The 16,315-nt window shown below is 37.8% G+C and overlaps 1 protein-coding gene across 1 annotated transcript in view; it reads right to left on the bottom strand.

Moving 5' to 3' along the window:
- LOC113239984 overlaps positions 1-7,543 on the bottom strand; it is a 54,587-nt gene extending 47,044 nt beyond the window's left edge. Inside the window, 1 exon segment of the mRNA XM_026477174.1 lies at positions 7,261-7,543. Coding sequence (XP_026332959.1) covers positions 7,261-7,543 — 283 coding nt within the window.
- Positions 7,544-16,315: the final 8,772 nt, after the last annotated feature.

The following is a 16,315-nucleotide window of genomic DNA, read 5'->3' on the forward strand; positions in this document are numbered from 1 at the left end:
CTTTTGGAGTTAGACCGTTGACTTTTGACTTTTGAGGTCAAAAGAACCCTTCTGCCAAGAAGGATCACAAGAGCTTAAGTATCCAATGCCTGTGTTACGTTTAGACTCACCAGAGTACGTTGACGGTGAAAGGTGGTGGCATTTACTTGTACAGTCGATGTTCTGAATATACTGACCTTAACCGAACTTGGTTGAAATTTGTATTTAAGTCATGTAATTAAGGTTCAAATTGGCTTTGGGAAAGGTAGGGAAAGGAAGTCTTTATTTTATAATAACTACCAAGTGGCGGGACCAACATGTCGTGCACCTGGTGGTAAGCGATACGTCTGTCCATAGCAATTGCAGTGCCACAGAGCTTTAAATCGCAAAGATCTGAGGGGCACTGCCACTGCGCCGTAATCCTGAGACATAAGTTGACAAGTTTCATGAACCAGTAATTTCACCAGCACCCTTATCTTTCAAAATCGAAATGCAGTAATGCTCAGGTTACTGCTTGACAGCTGAAGTAGGTAAGGTGGCAGTACTTCTCTGGCGGAGCTCTTTCACAAGGATATATATCGTTATACAATTAATTTATAAAACGTATTTTTCAGAAGGTATTTTTTAAGGAGATTAATTTATAATTGTGGTTTGTTAATGCTTTATATATTTAAATTGCCATGGAGTGGGGCCGCGACTTGTACAGGCTTAGAATTGTAAATGGAAGTTTTAATTGGTTTAAAATAAGATTGTTTCGTTTTATGGGGGAAATAGACAAAAGTGTTCACGTACAAATTTGCAATATTCGAAGTTAACATTGGAATTTGATGTTTTTTAAAAAGTGGTTAACATGAGTCTACTCGTTCGTAATTAACCAGTGTTCTATTGCACTTCTTTTGAAGTATAGTAATAAATCTATGTTTACATAGTTTCCCCAAAGTACTATATGGTAAGCTAGTCTGGAGTGAACGTAGGCGTTCTAAAATTTGCGGATGAAACTGACCGGCACTTATTTGGGATCGTGTGGGGTCAAAATTATCTGCACACCTCATTTTACGAAGCCCGTTCACGCCGCAAGTGTCAAACGTGTATTTAGTCCTATAACTTACTTAGAAATTAGAATTAGGAATTAGAAAAAAGATTTAATGAAAACAACCACACTAATTGGCTAGTCTCCAACTTAGGAATTTCCTGTAATATGAGTACCAGAGTAACGGAATTCACTCTGGTATAGTTCACAGAACACCCAGACCAGAACCAATATAAAAAGTTCATTTGCCGAATTGGTCCTACCGGGAATCGAACCCGAGGCCTCTGCATTCAGCGCCCGCAGTGTAAGCCGTTAGGCCACCGAGGTCGTTATAGACAATCGACGAAAACAAAAGGAGGTTATCAATTCGTCTGTATTTGTGTGCATGCGTGCGTGCGTGCGTGCGTGTGTGTGTGTTTCGTTGCTTAGTTGGCATAGCGTCTGGCACGGTATGCTAGAAGACGTCGATTCGAATTCGGCCGGATCTAGGACATTTTTTCTAAGTGTTTGTTCTTTGTATTAATAATTACAATAAATTAGTGGAGTAATTTCATAAAAAGTAATTGAATATCAATTGAATACAAATATAATATAATTATTTGTAAATATTGCAGTTACCGGTAACGCTGCCGGTGCTGCTAAAGTACAGTGTTTGGTTATTGTTAAGTTTTTTTTTATATAGGTACAGTAAGAATCAAACGAACAGACGTGCGCCCTTGGACATCTTCAAGATCAGAGGTTTTGCTTATGCATTGTCAGCATTTCCGAGCTTAGTTGACTTACTTTTTGAAGAACGGATTGTTTTTACGACACCAAATGACGAGATAAAACAAGCAGTTGTTGTTGTCAGTTGTGGGCACTGCCGCTGCGGCCGTCACCTTGAAATATAAATTGACAAGGCTGATGTGCCTGTAATTTAACTTTACTGCAGAAATAGTTAAGGTGGCAGTACTTCCCTGGACGAACTCTTTCACAAGCTCTAATGCTACGAAAATATTTCAAAAAAGGAGACCATTCCACATCTTGCAGGTTGTCGCGTGGTCTTACAGAGTGGGGATACGCTCTAGTTCTTTGGCCGGAGGTGCGATTGTGGACACGTGATGGTGGTACCAGTTCCAAAAGTTCCTTTGAGTACTTTGGCGGGGAAGAGGAAGAGAGTGTTTGTCCAGAAAAAGGAAAAATTAAACTGATTCATCAAAATATAATTGTGTGTATTCCAGCAACCTTTCCACTGATTTGTAACAAAATACTGCTGCCAATAAGTAACAGTACAAATATTGTTTTTTCCGTCAAGGATCATCGTAACAAATACGTCGGAAAATAATACAAATTATGTTAACGAGAATATAATTTTCTTTTCGAAGGTCATGGACAGAATCATGAACAGCAAGTTAGACAGCGTCCTCAACAAATTTGAAGTTATATCGCCTAACCAATTTGGCTTCCGTTCCCATATATCTACTAAGGATGCTGTTATCTGTTTATAAGAATCCATAACCAAAAAACTTGACGAGAAAAAAAAGTGTATTGGGATTTTTCTTGACCTTCGACACTGTTTCAATTCCAAGTCTCCTTAATAAGCTGGAAAACATACTACATAAACATACGTATCCCAGGGCAGTATTTTGGGCCCGATGCTGTTTAAGGTGTACATTGACGAGCTCTGCAGATTATCACTAAAAAATTGTGAAATTTTTACTTATGCAGATGACACAGCTCTTATAGTTTCTGGGTCGAATTGGACTGAAGCTAAAGTGATCGCTGAATCGGCTCTTAGGGCAGTTATGCTCTGGTTGAGAACGAACTTGCTAACATTAAATGTTGAAAAAACAAAATATATCACCTTTTCTATAAATGCATCCGGTCAGCCACCTCTCTCTTACTCTGTTGCTGCTCATACATGCGTACCAAATTCCGTTGTTTGCTCTTGTCTTGAACTTCTAAGAACTAAATATTTAAAAGACTTTGTTAAAACTAGAACGTGCGCAAAGAGCTGGAATAAAAGTTATTCACGCAAGTCGCGTACGCACGCACGTATGCACGCACGCAAGCACGCATACACGTACGTACGCACGCACGCACTTGCGCCGACGCCGGCGCAGTCAGCATAAGGCACTTATCGCGTAACCTTGAGCGAGTGACAGAGCCCTGGATATACTCTTGAAACTTTGCTTTGTGGTATTTACATTGCTGACTATTTCCGTAGCTACATATTAATCTACGTAAAAATGTACTATTGATTTGAAATATAATGTTCTTTTATGTTTCAAAAAGAGACCCGAAAAGAACAATGGCAAAATCATAGTCAAAAGAATTCGTTAGCGTCTTCAAATGTCTTAATTACAAGTTTGATTAAAATAAATTCATTAGGTTTTTCTAATTATAATAGGGGCCTATCTAAGTCTGGATATAAAATCATATTTAAAAGAAACTGTAATACTAATTAGCTTAGAAGATGAAAAAAAAAAGATATTATGTAACCGGACTGATGTCTATAACTGTCCCTTTTCCATTTTTTTAAGTTAAAGCGACATTTAGCCGCCAAAAAAAGAATTTCAGTACCTACGTATAGATATAGTCCACATTAGTTAGTTTACGTAATATCAAATGTACTGATACAACCGATTTGTAATAAGAGATTAACTACTTCATTACAAAAAAAAAAAGTAGATAACTCCTTCTCCAAAATGGCACACGAGAAAAAGGTTGTAAAATTAACAAACGAGTTCCCGAAAAACAATTTGTGTCCGAATTTCCAGTGCCATAGTCTGTGGTATGTATTAATTAACACAGTTTTTTTGTTATGGCTTAACTTCATGCCTTTGGACCATAGGAGTATAAAAAATAATTTCCTCAGAACTTTCGTCGTGGCACAAACCCACGGCACCATTTAGTTTATATTAATTCTGTTCAAGGCTTCTGTACTTTATTTTGTTATAATAATAAATCGAATATATTTTATTCAATTACGTAACACACAACACCCAAAAATTCAAACTGGAATAACTTTAACTCCAGACTTCTGGGAATAGTAAACCCAAAACAAGAATTTCAATTCTATATTTTCATGTGACGGAAATAACATATCGTGCGCTTATTGGTAGGGTAGACGCCTGTCTATCACAGTTGCAGTGCTACTCAGAGCTTTAAATCGCAAAGACCTTAGGGGCACTGCCACTACACCCGTCACCCTGAGGCTTAAGTTGTCAAGTCCCATGTGCCTGTAATTTACCAGCACTCTTTAGCAGCAGAAATAGGTAAGGTGGCAGTATTTCTTCATTTATTAATGTTAGAACCATTAGGAAAATGATATTGATAACCCAGAAACAAAAGTCGTGTTACATTAATCTATTACAAATAGATCACATTTGCAGAGCCATATAAATTCACTAATGAACCTGGATAGGCGTTGTGGTGTCATTGTTTGTGGATAGTGCTGTGAGTGTTATATTAATATCTATGTAAGGTGACGAAATAGTTAAGATTTCTCACAGAAGACGTCGGTTCGAATCCGGTCGAATCGAGGGAATTTTTTCTGAGTGTTCGACTTTGTATTAATAATTATAACAAACTAATATCATGAATATTAAAATTATTAAATTTAAATCTATGTAATAATTTATTATTTTGTGCTAAGTATTTAGTAATCTGATGGAAGTTTTGGAACTCGAATAATTATGTGTGTTCGTTTATTTTTTTAACATGCTAGACTGTAGCACGTCAGAAGCGTTGAAGAACTCTTCGCCATTATACTAAGACCTAACTCCCAACACTAATTGTCAGTTACTAAACGTTATGTGTAATGGAGTTATTTTTTTTTAAGATACAAGTAGTGCGTCTGGTGGCAAGCGAACACGCCATAGCAGTTGCATTATCACTCTGTGTTTTAAGAGGGAGCAGAGGAAAAATTCTAAATCTTCGATTTGATTTTAGAGGGGTATATCCACTTTAAAGTTAAAAATAAAGTATTGTATGAGTAACTACACGATATATTCAAGCATAGACATTAATCAGAAACATAAAACAATAAAGTTTCCTCGACAGATAAAACTCACGAAATGACCTCTAATTTTCACATTTTTTCGATTTATCCTCGAAATGCTACAGGTTATTAGGACAAAAATTAGATAATTTATTATATTTATGCATGATCGACAATTGTCACTACGGATTTTTTTAATCCCTTTAGTTTTAGAGTTATTCCGCTAAAACGAATTTGGTACTTTTAATGCGCAAAATTCAACATCTCCTGTCGCATGTCACACGAACTTCAGGCATATATTTGTTTCCCAAATTTGGGCGGAGCCAACGTCAAAACTTTTTTGAGCTCTTAAATGATTAGAGGGGCATTGCCACTACGCTTGTCACCCTGTCACAATGTAGGTACTATTGTTATATTGTTAAATTATTGGAGTATACTTGGTTCTTCATGTTGACTCAACGTTACTTTAGAAGAAACGTATGCTAAGAATTGATGATGATGATCTACCCAGGAGGGTTCTACACTAACAGATAATTTTATCACCAGTGAAATTAAAACCAACCTGTGACGATGTGACCTTACATCGTCATCCTACCTTTTTATCGCCTTTTCTTCATTTCCCGGCCACTCGTTTTTAAATTTTGAATCGTTCTTTAATTCCTTCGCCTCGCCATTTTGATTTTGTTTCGTTCCATCGTCACTTCCTGTTCTAATTTTAAATTTCAATTGGGTCTAATTTTGATCCCTTTACCAGATTTGTAATAGCTATAATCATGTGCCAAGTTTGATAACAATTTGTAATTCAGTATAACTCGGCCTTTTTGGGCTAAGTGTCTACTTTATATTCATCCATAAGCATATCCGTATGTAATTATGTCAGGAAGTGCTTTGTAGTATTGTACCTGTTTTTATATACCTTTTTTGTTACAGCCTCTTTTTTCTCTTTACCATCGACTTGTAATAAATTTCCGTGGACCTGAAGTTTTCTCGTTTTATTGCCGTGAACCTGGTCACGGCTCATTAGGGTTTACAAACTTTTTAAACCTAACCATCTACCCATTTATATGTCCTACTGATGGGCACGGGTCTCCTCTCAAGCGAGTGTTTAGGCCATAGTCCGCCACTCTGGCCCAATGTGGATTGGAGACTTAACGCGTTTTCCGAGAATTGTGACACCTCTTCGACGTGCAGGTGTCATCACGATACTTTCCTTCACCGAATAGTTCAAATTTCGCACATAAATTCCGAAAAACTGAGAGGTGCGAGCCGGATTCGAACTCACAGCATCTGCTGGATAGGCGTCAGGTCAAACCATTAAACTACTACGCAGTGAAATTACTTATAAAGAATACTACAATGTGTAAAGAAAATTGAATTTTCAGTCCTCGTAATAAAAAGTACATAAAGCAAACAAACCCGTGCACTGATTACAATTTCAGTCGCGTCGCTGTTTAACAGATTCGACAAATATTCTGAATCACGAATAGTTTTGCAAATATCGATTCATATTGGGACGCGCTGTATCAACGCGGGTGTAGGGTGTTCACGATTCTGGAAGGTTTGATTTTTTTTAAAATACTTATCGTGATAAACAGCTCTTTCCAGGTGGTTTCCCTCTCATTAGAGCACCCGACAAAGCTACCGGTAGAATTATATGCTCTCCACTACCCCGGCGGCGGAGAGGTATAGGATAATATCCCATTAAAAAAATTATCTAAATTTCGTACTGAAACGTCTGAGTTCGAAGCAATATATATTTGTCGACGTTTTGTACTGCTTGCATCCAGCGGATTCCCAGAACTTTCACCAGGTCGTCGGTCCACCTTGTGTGCAGACTACCCGGTCTCCCACGCTGCGTATTCCGGTACGCTCGAGAATTCTTTGACCCCATCCGCTATCTCGATACCTCCAATGAAAACTATGTCAACTTTATTTTTTGGTCATTTTCAGTTATTTTTGTAAACAGCCACATTTATTTACTAATATTTTAAGTTTCCCGAATTTTGTGAAAAAAAATTTAAAGCTGGTAAGAGTGATGCATGCTGTGTGATGCAGCATTGTCGTCGGTGCAAGTCATATCGGGTCGAAAAAGTTTTTCTATGTGTTCGATCTTTGTATTAATAACCATAATAAAAAAGTGTGGTAGTTATTTCACAAAAAAATCTCAAATATATCTTTAGCTTTTAATTCACAACGGTCTGTATTTTTACCTTCTAGAGGTCGTGTAAAATATTTGTATGGCAAATTGTGCAGTGGTTACAAAGTTAACGTAGGTTAGTGATATAAAATAAATGTAGCGGGTGCTCCGTTAACCAGTAAGTTTGGCAGCCGCCAGTAGGGGAAGGATGAAGACGTTGCTCCTCCCAGGGTGGGTTCTGGTGCGCAAAGCTTATCCCGGATCCCTCCCAATAGAGCACCCGAGAAGACCACCGGTAGAAGTCTATAGCCTCTCCGCTGCCCCGATGGCGGAGACATTCATCAGTATATCGGTCCAACTTGTTGGTGGTCGTCTTGTAGTACGCAGTCGTCACTCGAGAATACTGTGACCCCATCGGTTCTTTTATCTGTTCCGTTAACAGATATAAGAACACATTATTTAGTGACGAAACTCTGGCAGCGAAATATGGACTGAATATTCTCTTGAGACATTTCAAGCTCGAGACTCGAGAGAGAGAGAGAGAGAGAGAGTGGTATTGCACTACTTGTAGAAAAAAAGAGTCAACAAACTGACGTTTCGGGCTTTGCACAAGTCCTAAGGTCACGGATGACTGCCAGATTTTAGATCTACAGTAATCGCGGAAACCTACGTGCTTGATTTGTACTAAGCTGTTACCAAACAACCTGAGTGTTTCAGAATATTATTAATGCCATCTACCGGTGAGCAGTGAAACTAAATAAGTATAACGGTTCAAACATTATAGACAAATATACAATGTACTGTATCAACCGATACAGGTCCTACTACAGCGCACGAACCACCTTTAAGGATATAGTTTAGGGCATTGTTCACTATCCTACAATTTAGGTACCTTATGGCCACCCAGTTAGGCACACGAGACGACATACCGGGTCTAATTAGACGAGTTTAGGGACAAATTCCGCGTCTCTAAGAATGCCAAACGTCATTACCTTATTCAATTTACTCTTAGTGTGCGCAATGTGAATACAAATTACTTACGATGTAGGTGCCTACTTGTCTTTTCTTGTTTGTGTAGATAACGTAAAGAAAAAGGTCAAAGAACTAAGTTATATATTTTTGTATTGCTTATCAAGTTTTGTTTTTGTTTTGCCGTATATCATAATCTATGTAGTCGGCCCTGCGGTAATGATTCATTATCTCAAAGTTTGTTGACAAAACTTGTGTTTTGCAGAGAAACGAATTATCTTTTTTAACCGACTTCAAAAACTTGGAGGAGGTTCTCAATTCGACTGGTTTTTTTGTATTACGATTTTTTAACCGATTTCGATGATTATATATCTTGGTTGGACCACTACAGATAGTGGTCCAACTCAAATTTGAAGAAAATATTTTTTTTATATAGTTTGTATAGTTTGCTAATATTTTACATTTATTAGGTTTATTGACCATCACAATGTTTTACTATTATGATATTCAATTATTTTTTGTAAAATATGGCGTTTCGGAAAAAAGTCGTCATAAACCAAAAACAAAGCATGCACGGGGCGCGCTGCGAACGCTCGCAACCGGGGACCCAGTAGCCGCTAGAAGCTACGGTGGCTCCAACAAATGGTTCAATGGTACGGTAGTTAATAGGGATGGTTCTTAAGAAGACATATTGATCAGATTAGGCGCAAATCCCGTTTGTCTGATGTACCGTGTCCTAAAGATATTAATCAAAACTATGATGAATATCGCATCTCAGTCGGCGTGGTTGCGAATGTTGCTAATGATGGTGGAGGATAAGACGAGATACGCGAGAGGCGTGTGGCAGACGCTCGGTTGGACAATTCTACTCTTCGTACTCCTTTCTACCCTTGACACCGGAGCCACCAGAGACCCGTCCCAAGCGTGTGATTAAACCGGTGTTAAGATACGGGATAGATTATTAGCTTGGGATTACTTTACATTTTGTTATAATTAAGGGTTCAGTCGGTACTTATTTAAATAATTGTTAAATGTTAAGTAAACTTGAGTTTTTAGTTGCATTTAGAGTGTCGTATGTATTGTATATCAAATGTATTTTCTTTCTTTCTTCCAATATCTGAATTATAATTATACTGTGTAAATTTTGATTTATAATTATTTTATTGTACAGAAAAAACAAAAACACATTCAGTAACAAGGAAAACACAAATAAAAGTTACTGCTTATTTCTAACAGAAATTTCTTCCTGCAGACCTAAATACAGGAGACAATAATTACAATAACGGCTTTACGTGCACAACAAAACAAAAATGGATGGAACTAACGATAAATAGTGTTCCTCCGGAGCATATATTAAGTTTACCATTTCCTAAGTTTAAAACTTACATTAAAATTATTTTAATTGTAAAGTCATATTACAAAATTGTAGACTACGTGTTAGATAAAGATGTATGGAAAGACAACGTGAGTCCAGATTCCACACAAATATGATTCATAATGTATTCTATAGCATTTAAGTTTATTGGAAAAGAGCAATCTCTAGAGTTTCTTGCTTGTTCTTCTCAGAACGAACAGTAGCTTAAAAAATGACGTAATCCACATGAACAGTGAAGGAGTGAGAATAAAAACCGGAATTGAAGGATGGAAAAAGACAACTGGGACATAACGAGATAGCGGCAGGGCTTATCCTGGACCTGATAAAACTGAAACGCTCTTTCAGATACCCGGGGTTGTGTAGAATATTATAGAGAACGGAGACAGTACAGAGACGAATGGGAAGCCACTTGAGTTGACTGCGATATTGTGAACATGTTGTTATGTTTCTGTTAATATATGTTAGTGAATTAAGTGTGATGTGATTTATACTGTATTTGTGAGTAGTTTTATTATAAATGTTATGTGGGCACGCATGTATGTGTGTCTCAGTCATCCAAATAAATATCATAGTGTGAATACCTGGTTTTACTCCCGAACTTAGGTCTCGCGCATAGTCTATATAGTTTAGATTTTCAATCTGCAACACAGAAAAATTCGTATGGAATGCTGTTTTGTTCCGCAGCTCAGGTTGGGAGAGCGTTAGACACGTTATCTGCTCACGCGATGCGCTCATCCTACCGCAAAATGGCGGCTATTTGGTTTCGCAAATTAGAAAAGGATTCAGTTTAAATACAAGTTTTTGTAAATAAAAATTATTATTCTGCATTGCTAAATAAATACCCTCAAATAAAATGCAGTAATACACCGCAAATCCTGCACTTAAAAAGCACTAATGAAATTTCTGGTGTACTTGGGTAAATATGATAATATTCCGTTTGAGTGGTTCTAACGTTTACCATGAAATTACTCCTTAAAGTATAGTTTATAAACATTTATATTCAGGGTAAACTTAAAAAACGCTACTTACGGTATATTTTCAACAAATAAACACCGAAATCACCAGCCCAAACAATAACACACACGATTGTCGTGACGTATTTTTAAAGTTGTTTATTTTTTTAAATGACAGACCCAGGCATTAAAAACTTTATGGTTTGCTAGAGTAGTTACCGAAATAGCAATTAGTATTAGTTCTTTTACCTGTTATAACTTCGATATCCGATAAACCGGTATAAAATCATCACCGGCACCTCTAGGTGTGGTATGCGCCTACGGCTGCATGTATCGCGTGAGCGGTTATACTGAAAGCGCTGGTTCGAATTAAGCCTCATCAAAGGAATTTTTCTTAGTGTTTGATGTTTATAAACACGTGTTTTATACATATAACTTTTATCTTTTTTAACCTTGTTTTGTAAGACAATTTTCATAACCTTTTGGAGTACACTCAAGCAGAACGTTAAAACATTTCAATAATATAGCGTATATATTGACGGAATGAATTTTGGAGGACGCGGTTTGAATTATTCCCTCGAGACGTAAAGTGCTGACGTCTTGATCCGGGAAAAGGGAAATGTTATAGAGTAACTTCAATTTAGGAATATAAGTTTTAGTCGTGCCCTGGCAATTCAATTTCTTTTATTAATAATAAATAGGGGTTCATTCTTGATCACAATCAAGATTGTTAGTCAGAGATAACCAAAAAGATGCCTATATATTCTGCTTTTGAAGACATTGGGATCAGACATACATACGTATGACCTGAGTGGCTCAACCGTTTGCACTGTGGGCACTGGTTGAGGAGAACCCGGGTTCGATTACCGGAAAGACCACTTTGGAAATTCATCATCATCAGTGCAATAGAGCTCCTTGTGAAAGAGTTCGTCCAGGAAAGTACAGTCACTTTACCTATTTCAGTCGCCAAAGAGTGACGTGAGCATTACTGCGTTCTTGTTTGAAAGGGTAAGGGCGCTGGTGAAATAACAGACACATGGATCTTGTCATCTTTGCGATTTAAAGCTCTGAGTGGCACTGCAGCTGTTATGGACAGGCGTGTCGCTTACCATCAGGTGCACGACTTGTTCGTCCTGTTACTTGGTATCATAAAAAAACACATTAATGTAGTCGGTTTCTAAATTGTTCATCCACTTTTCAGTACATCTCAAACAGTATAGCGTTCCTTCTTCAGTAATTCGGGTTTTGAGGCGATTGATATTTGCTGCGAACCTGTCCTAAACGCGCTCGTTACGAGACGTGCGAGAGGACGACATGGCCTAACGTGACGTCACGCCAAGCAGCGGTAGCGTAGCGGCACTCGCCTTATCACGACCCTGGCGAATGTCGACCCTACTATAAAACATTGTATTTAAAAGCCAAGCTGTGCGATTGAGACGGAAAATATACCAGTCCTATTGTCAATATAGTCCTCTTAAATTATAGATCTCATTGGGACCCAACATTGGTCCTTCGAGCCGGATTCGCAACAATATTCAATTTAAAATCCATAGTGAAAAAATACTTAACACTAACGTATTATATAGCTTCTGCGTACTTGGATGACAAAAATCTATAGCTGTGACTTGTTTCGCTCTTACAAGGTTGTATCGATCTATATACAGGGTTATTTTTAAATAATTCTAACAACCTGACAGGACTATATTACTAATGGCATGAAGAGCAACTTTTGTTCCATGACTTGACAATACAATCATGTCTATATAGATATTGGTTATACATAATGTATGGATAGATAAGATATCGTGTACCATTCCCGGGCTATGCGCATTAAGAAAGACTGTGCGTAGTGCTTGAGCCATCAATTTTGTGCTGACGTAGATACATAGAGGGTGAACACCTGCCGTCCTCTTGCAAATTTCGACTATCATTCGCTAAGAAGAAAAAAATTAACAAATAGGGACACGCTTGCCAGTAGCAGTTACAGTGCTACTGAGAGCTTTAAATCGCAAAGATCTGACGGGCATTGCCACTGTTCCCGTCAGCCTGGGACATAGGTTGATAGGTCTCATGTGCCTGTAATTTCACCAGCACCCCCCTACCCTTCAAAATTAATACATTACTGCTTGGTGGTAGAAATAGATAAGGTGGCAGTTCTTTCACTGTTAGAGCAATTAACTGATAGATAGATCTATTATACTATCTATATACTGCCTCCGTGGCCGAACCGTTACATGCCGTCTCAGGTTCGATTCCCGGGTCGGGAGAAATATTTGTATGGCGTAAATTTATATCTCTCGTGAGTTTGGGTGAAATTTGTGGTTGTCTATGTGTGTGTCCATGGCACCCGCGACTCAGGGTTTCCCTAGTGCAGAGCTATGTTGAGTGTGTGCGTTGTTAATTTGTTTACTTGTTTACTATTAGAGTAGCTTAAGGTGAGACCAGACGAATGTGATTTTGTGAGTCACATTTTTTGAGTCTCGTAGTGTACGTTCGACTGAAATCCGGTTGGGGCGCCAGACTATTCATTTGTTTTTAAGCCATTTGTACCTATTATTAATATTATGCATTTATGAAGCAAGTTACGTAAGCCTCCGTTTACACGGCATTGTCCTGCACATTTTAGCGTATTCGATTGTAAACGGATAGACAGCGGGGTGTTCACACGATCTATTTGCATGCGTTTAAAAGACGGATTGCCGCACAGGAATCGCCTTGATGGATGCACGCTTTGTTGCATTTTTATATTGCCACCGGAAAATCATAACGTATTGAGTTCATCCGATGAACAAAGAAGTAGTGCGTACACACATTAGAAAACTGGTACGAAAATATGAGAAATGATGAAAAAGAAAAGCGGTTCTTTGTTCCACTAAATATATCAATAAATGCCTGTTCTATCGCCTGTACAATGGCCAATGTTCTGAAGAACTGTGTGCAATGATGCCAACGTCAACATTTTATCATCGCACCGCTCGCCATCGGCAGGGAGTCCATCCTCACGCTCTGGAACCGAGTCGATCTTCCTCCCACGTACAATTAGGCCGTGGAATAAACTCCCTGTCGGGGTTTTCCCAAAGGAATACAGAATGGAGTCCTTCAAAAGGGGTTTGAAAAGGGTCCAAAAGGGTTGGCAACGCACTCGTAATACTCCTGGTGTTATAGGCGTTCATAGGCGACGGTTTTGCTGATTACATAACGTAAAAAAAAACTAGCATTAGATGATCCTAGAAAAAGAAAGCAAACTGGGTACAACCATGCAATAAGTACGGAAATATAAAAGTGTGGGCAGTTTCATATACCATGTGAAAGTTTATGTGAACATCCCATTGACTTACAATTATATGGACGTCGGGTCCGCGCTAAAAAGTGTCCGAACTTATAGGGCGTTAAAATCGTATACAGAGCGTCATTCACGCTCTAGTCTTCGTTTGTTCGACTGACAGCGAAGCAAGCAAAATTAGACAGTACTGCGATGACATTACAATTTAAATTCAACGTTTTAGCTTTTTCATATTCCTTTACATGTCACTACGTTTAAATGGGTTGACTTGGGACATTTTTTTCGTGGTTTTTGTATTAGACCCGTCGTCCATTTATTTGTAAGTCAATGGAACATCCAGATCAATTTGCAAAGCACTACCACTTGCCAATAAATACTCACTCACTCCTTTCTACACAGTGCGACCGAAGTTCGGTCGTACTTACACCATATTTCGCGTCGTCGTGCGGCTTAAACCGGACGCAAGCAGCGTAAATGACGCGACTCACAATTCAAAAGATTTCGCACGTCTGGCCTCACCCTTTAGAGTGCAGTTCCCTGGACGAACTCATTCACAAACAGTTCTACTGCAATTGCGTTCAAAGTAGACCAGAACATTCGCTTCCCCAAAAAATTATAAAACATTCAGGTTCAACGTAAAGCAACCAAGGAATAAATCTTAAGAATGTGAGCTCCGCTCAAAAGGCGTACCTTTGCTGCTGTAGCAAAACACAGAACACCGCTACACCCTCTATAAATCATTATTATTGCAATTTTGTTTCAAAGCGCTCCTTTTGTTGCTTTTGTTGGATTTTTTCCTTTAGCCCTTTTTATAACAATTCAATCAATACAATTGCTCGATTGATCTTGGAAAAGTAAAAGCGGGAGTATGGCGATGCTTTCTTTATTAAACCAGATTAGATAAGTTTTTGGTAGCTTCTTGTAAAGAGTTCATCCAGGGAAGTACTATCACCTTACCCAGTTCTGCCACCAAGCAGTAATGTGGGCATTACGCATTCCGGTTCTGAAGGGTACGTGTGCTGGTGAAATTACAGGCATATGAGACTTGTCAACTTATGTCTAGCGGTGCTGTACGCAGTGGCAATGTCTCTCAGATCTTTGCGATTTAAAGCTCTGAGTGGCACTGCAACTGTTATGGATAGACGTGTAGCTTTCCGTCACTTGACATCATTAAAAAAAGTTTATCGACACATTTCTTAATGTATCAGTAAAGGTTAGTAGTTCAAAACCGTTTAAGACATTGTAATACCTGCCACGGCGAAGTAAAACAACATTATTTTTCACAAAATTTAACAAGCGTCTTAATCCAAAGAGATAAAAGTTTTCTAGCAATTTTCATTAGCGAGCCCTCTTCGAACGAAGTGAAAATTGGAAAGCTAATGTTTGTGTCAATTTAAATTGTAATCTTGTTTAAATATCTTACTTTGAAAAGTTTTTAATTGTACCAAAATGTAATAATATAAACCATACAAAAAGTCATAGTAGCGTAACGGTTTCACCTACTGCCTCTCAAGCAGAAGCCTTGGGTTCGAATCTCAGAGTTTCTCGGAAATTAAGTGCACTTGAATCGATTTTCATAAAAATCGATTGGTAATGTGCATCCCTAGTTGAAGTGAAAGTAAAACATATAAGTCAAAAACCAACATCATTGATTTAAATTAATACATCTACCAACTAAATTTCCTAAAGTCAAATTCATTTGTTTCTTTATTACTTTGTAACTGAAATTGTAGTGAAAACTTTTTAAAACGTATCATTTCTCTTCATATGTTCCAACATTATAAACAACAAAAAATATATACAATTTTATCTGCTTTAGTCTCAAACGGAATCTTAACACGTTCACTTCGGGATGCACCACCGGTGGAACACGGACAATTGAACCATCAGGCGTAGCGTAACAGTGATGGTCACACAACACTTGTGTGACTTGTGGTATCTTGAAAAAAAGTGCTAAATTTAACTTTCCTCTCATGTGCAATAGTCAAATTTTCTTAGTGTAACTCAAGAGAAGCTTGATATTGTGTAACAAAGTAAAACAAAAATCAAGGTTCAATAAAGGTGTTTATCCGCTCACGCGATGCGCTCCTTCTACCGCAAAATGGCGGCTATTTGGTTTCGCAAATTAGAAAAGCATTCAGTTTAAATACAAGTTTTTATAAATAAAAATTATTATTCTGCATTGCTAAATAAATACCCTTCGTACTACCAACAAAAACATCTCAAATAAAATGCAGTAATACACCGGAAATCCTGTACTTAAAAAGCACTAATGAAATTTTTGGTGTACTTGGATAAATATGATAATATTCCGTTTGAGTGGTTCTAACGTTTACCATGAAATTACTCCTTAAAGTATAGTTTATAAACTTTTATATTCAAGGTAAACTTAAAAACCGCTACTTACGGTTTGTTTTCAATAAATAAACACCGAAATCACCAGCCCAAACAATAACACACATTATTGTCGTGACGTATTTTTGAAGAGAATTTTCGTCAGACCTCTTTAGGCGGGAATCGCGCAAAACCTAAGAGGTGTATTATCGATTTATTTATTTGAACTAGTAAAAAAACTAGTTGACTTAAGATAACAGGTTAATTAGAATG

The sequence above is a fragment of the Hyposmocoma kahamanoa genome, unplaced genomic scaffold (genome assembly GCF_003589595.1).
Source record: "Hyposmocoma kahamanoa isolate Upper Pololo Valley unplaced genomic scaffold, ASM358959v1 119, whole genome shotgun sequence".
Lineage (NCBI taxonomy): Eukaryota > Metazoa > Arthropoda > Insecta > Lepidoptera > Cosmopterigidae > Hyposmocoma > Hyposmocoma kahamanoa.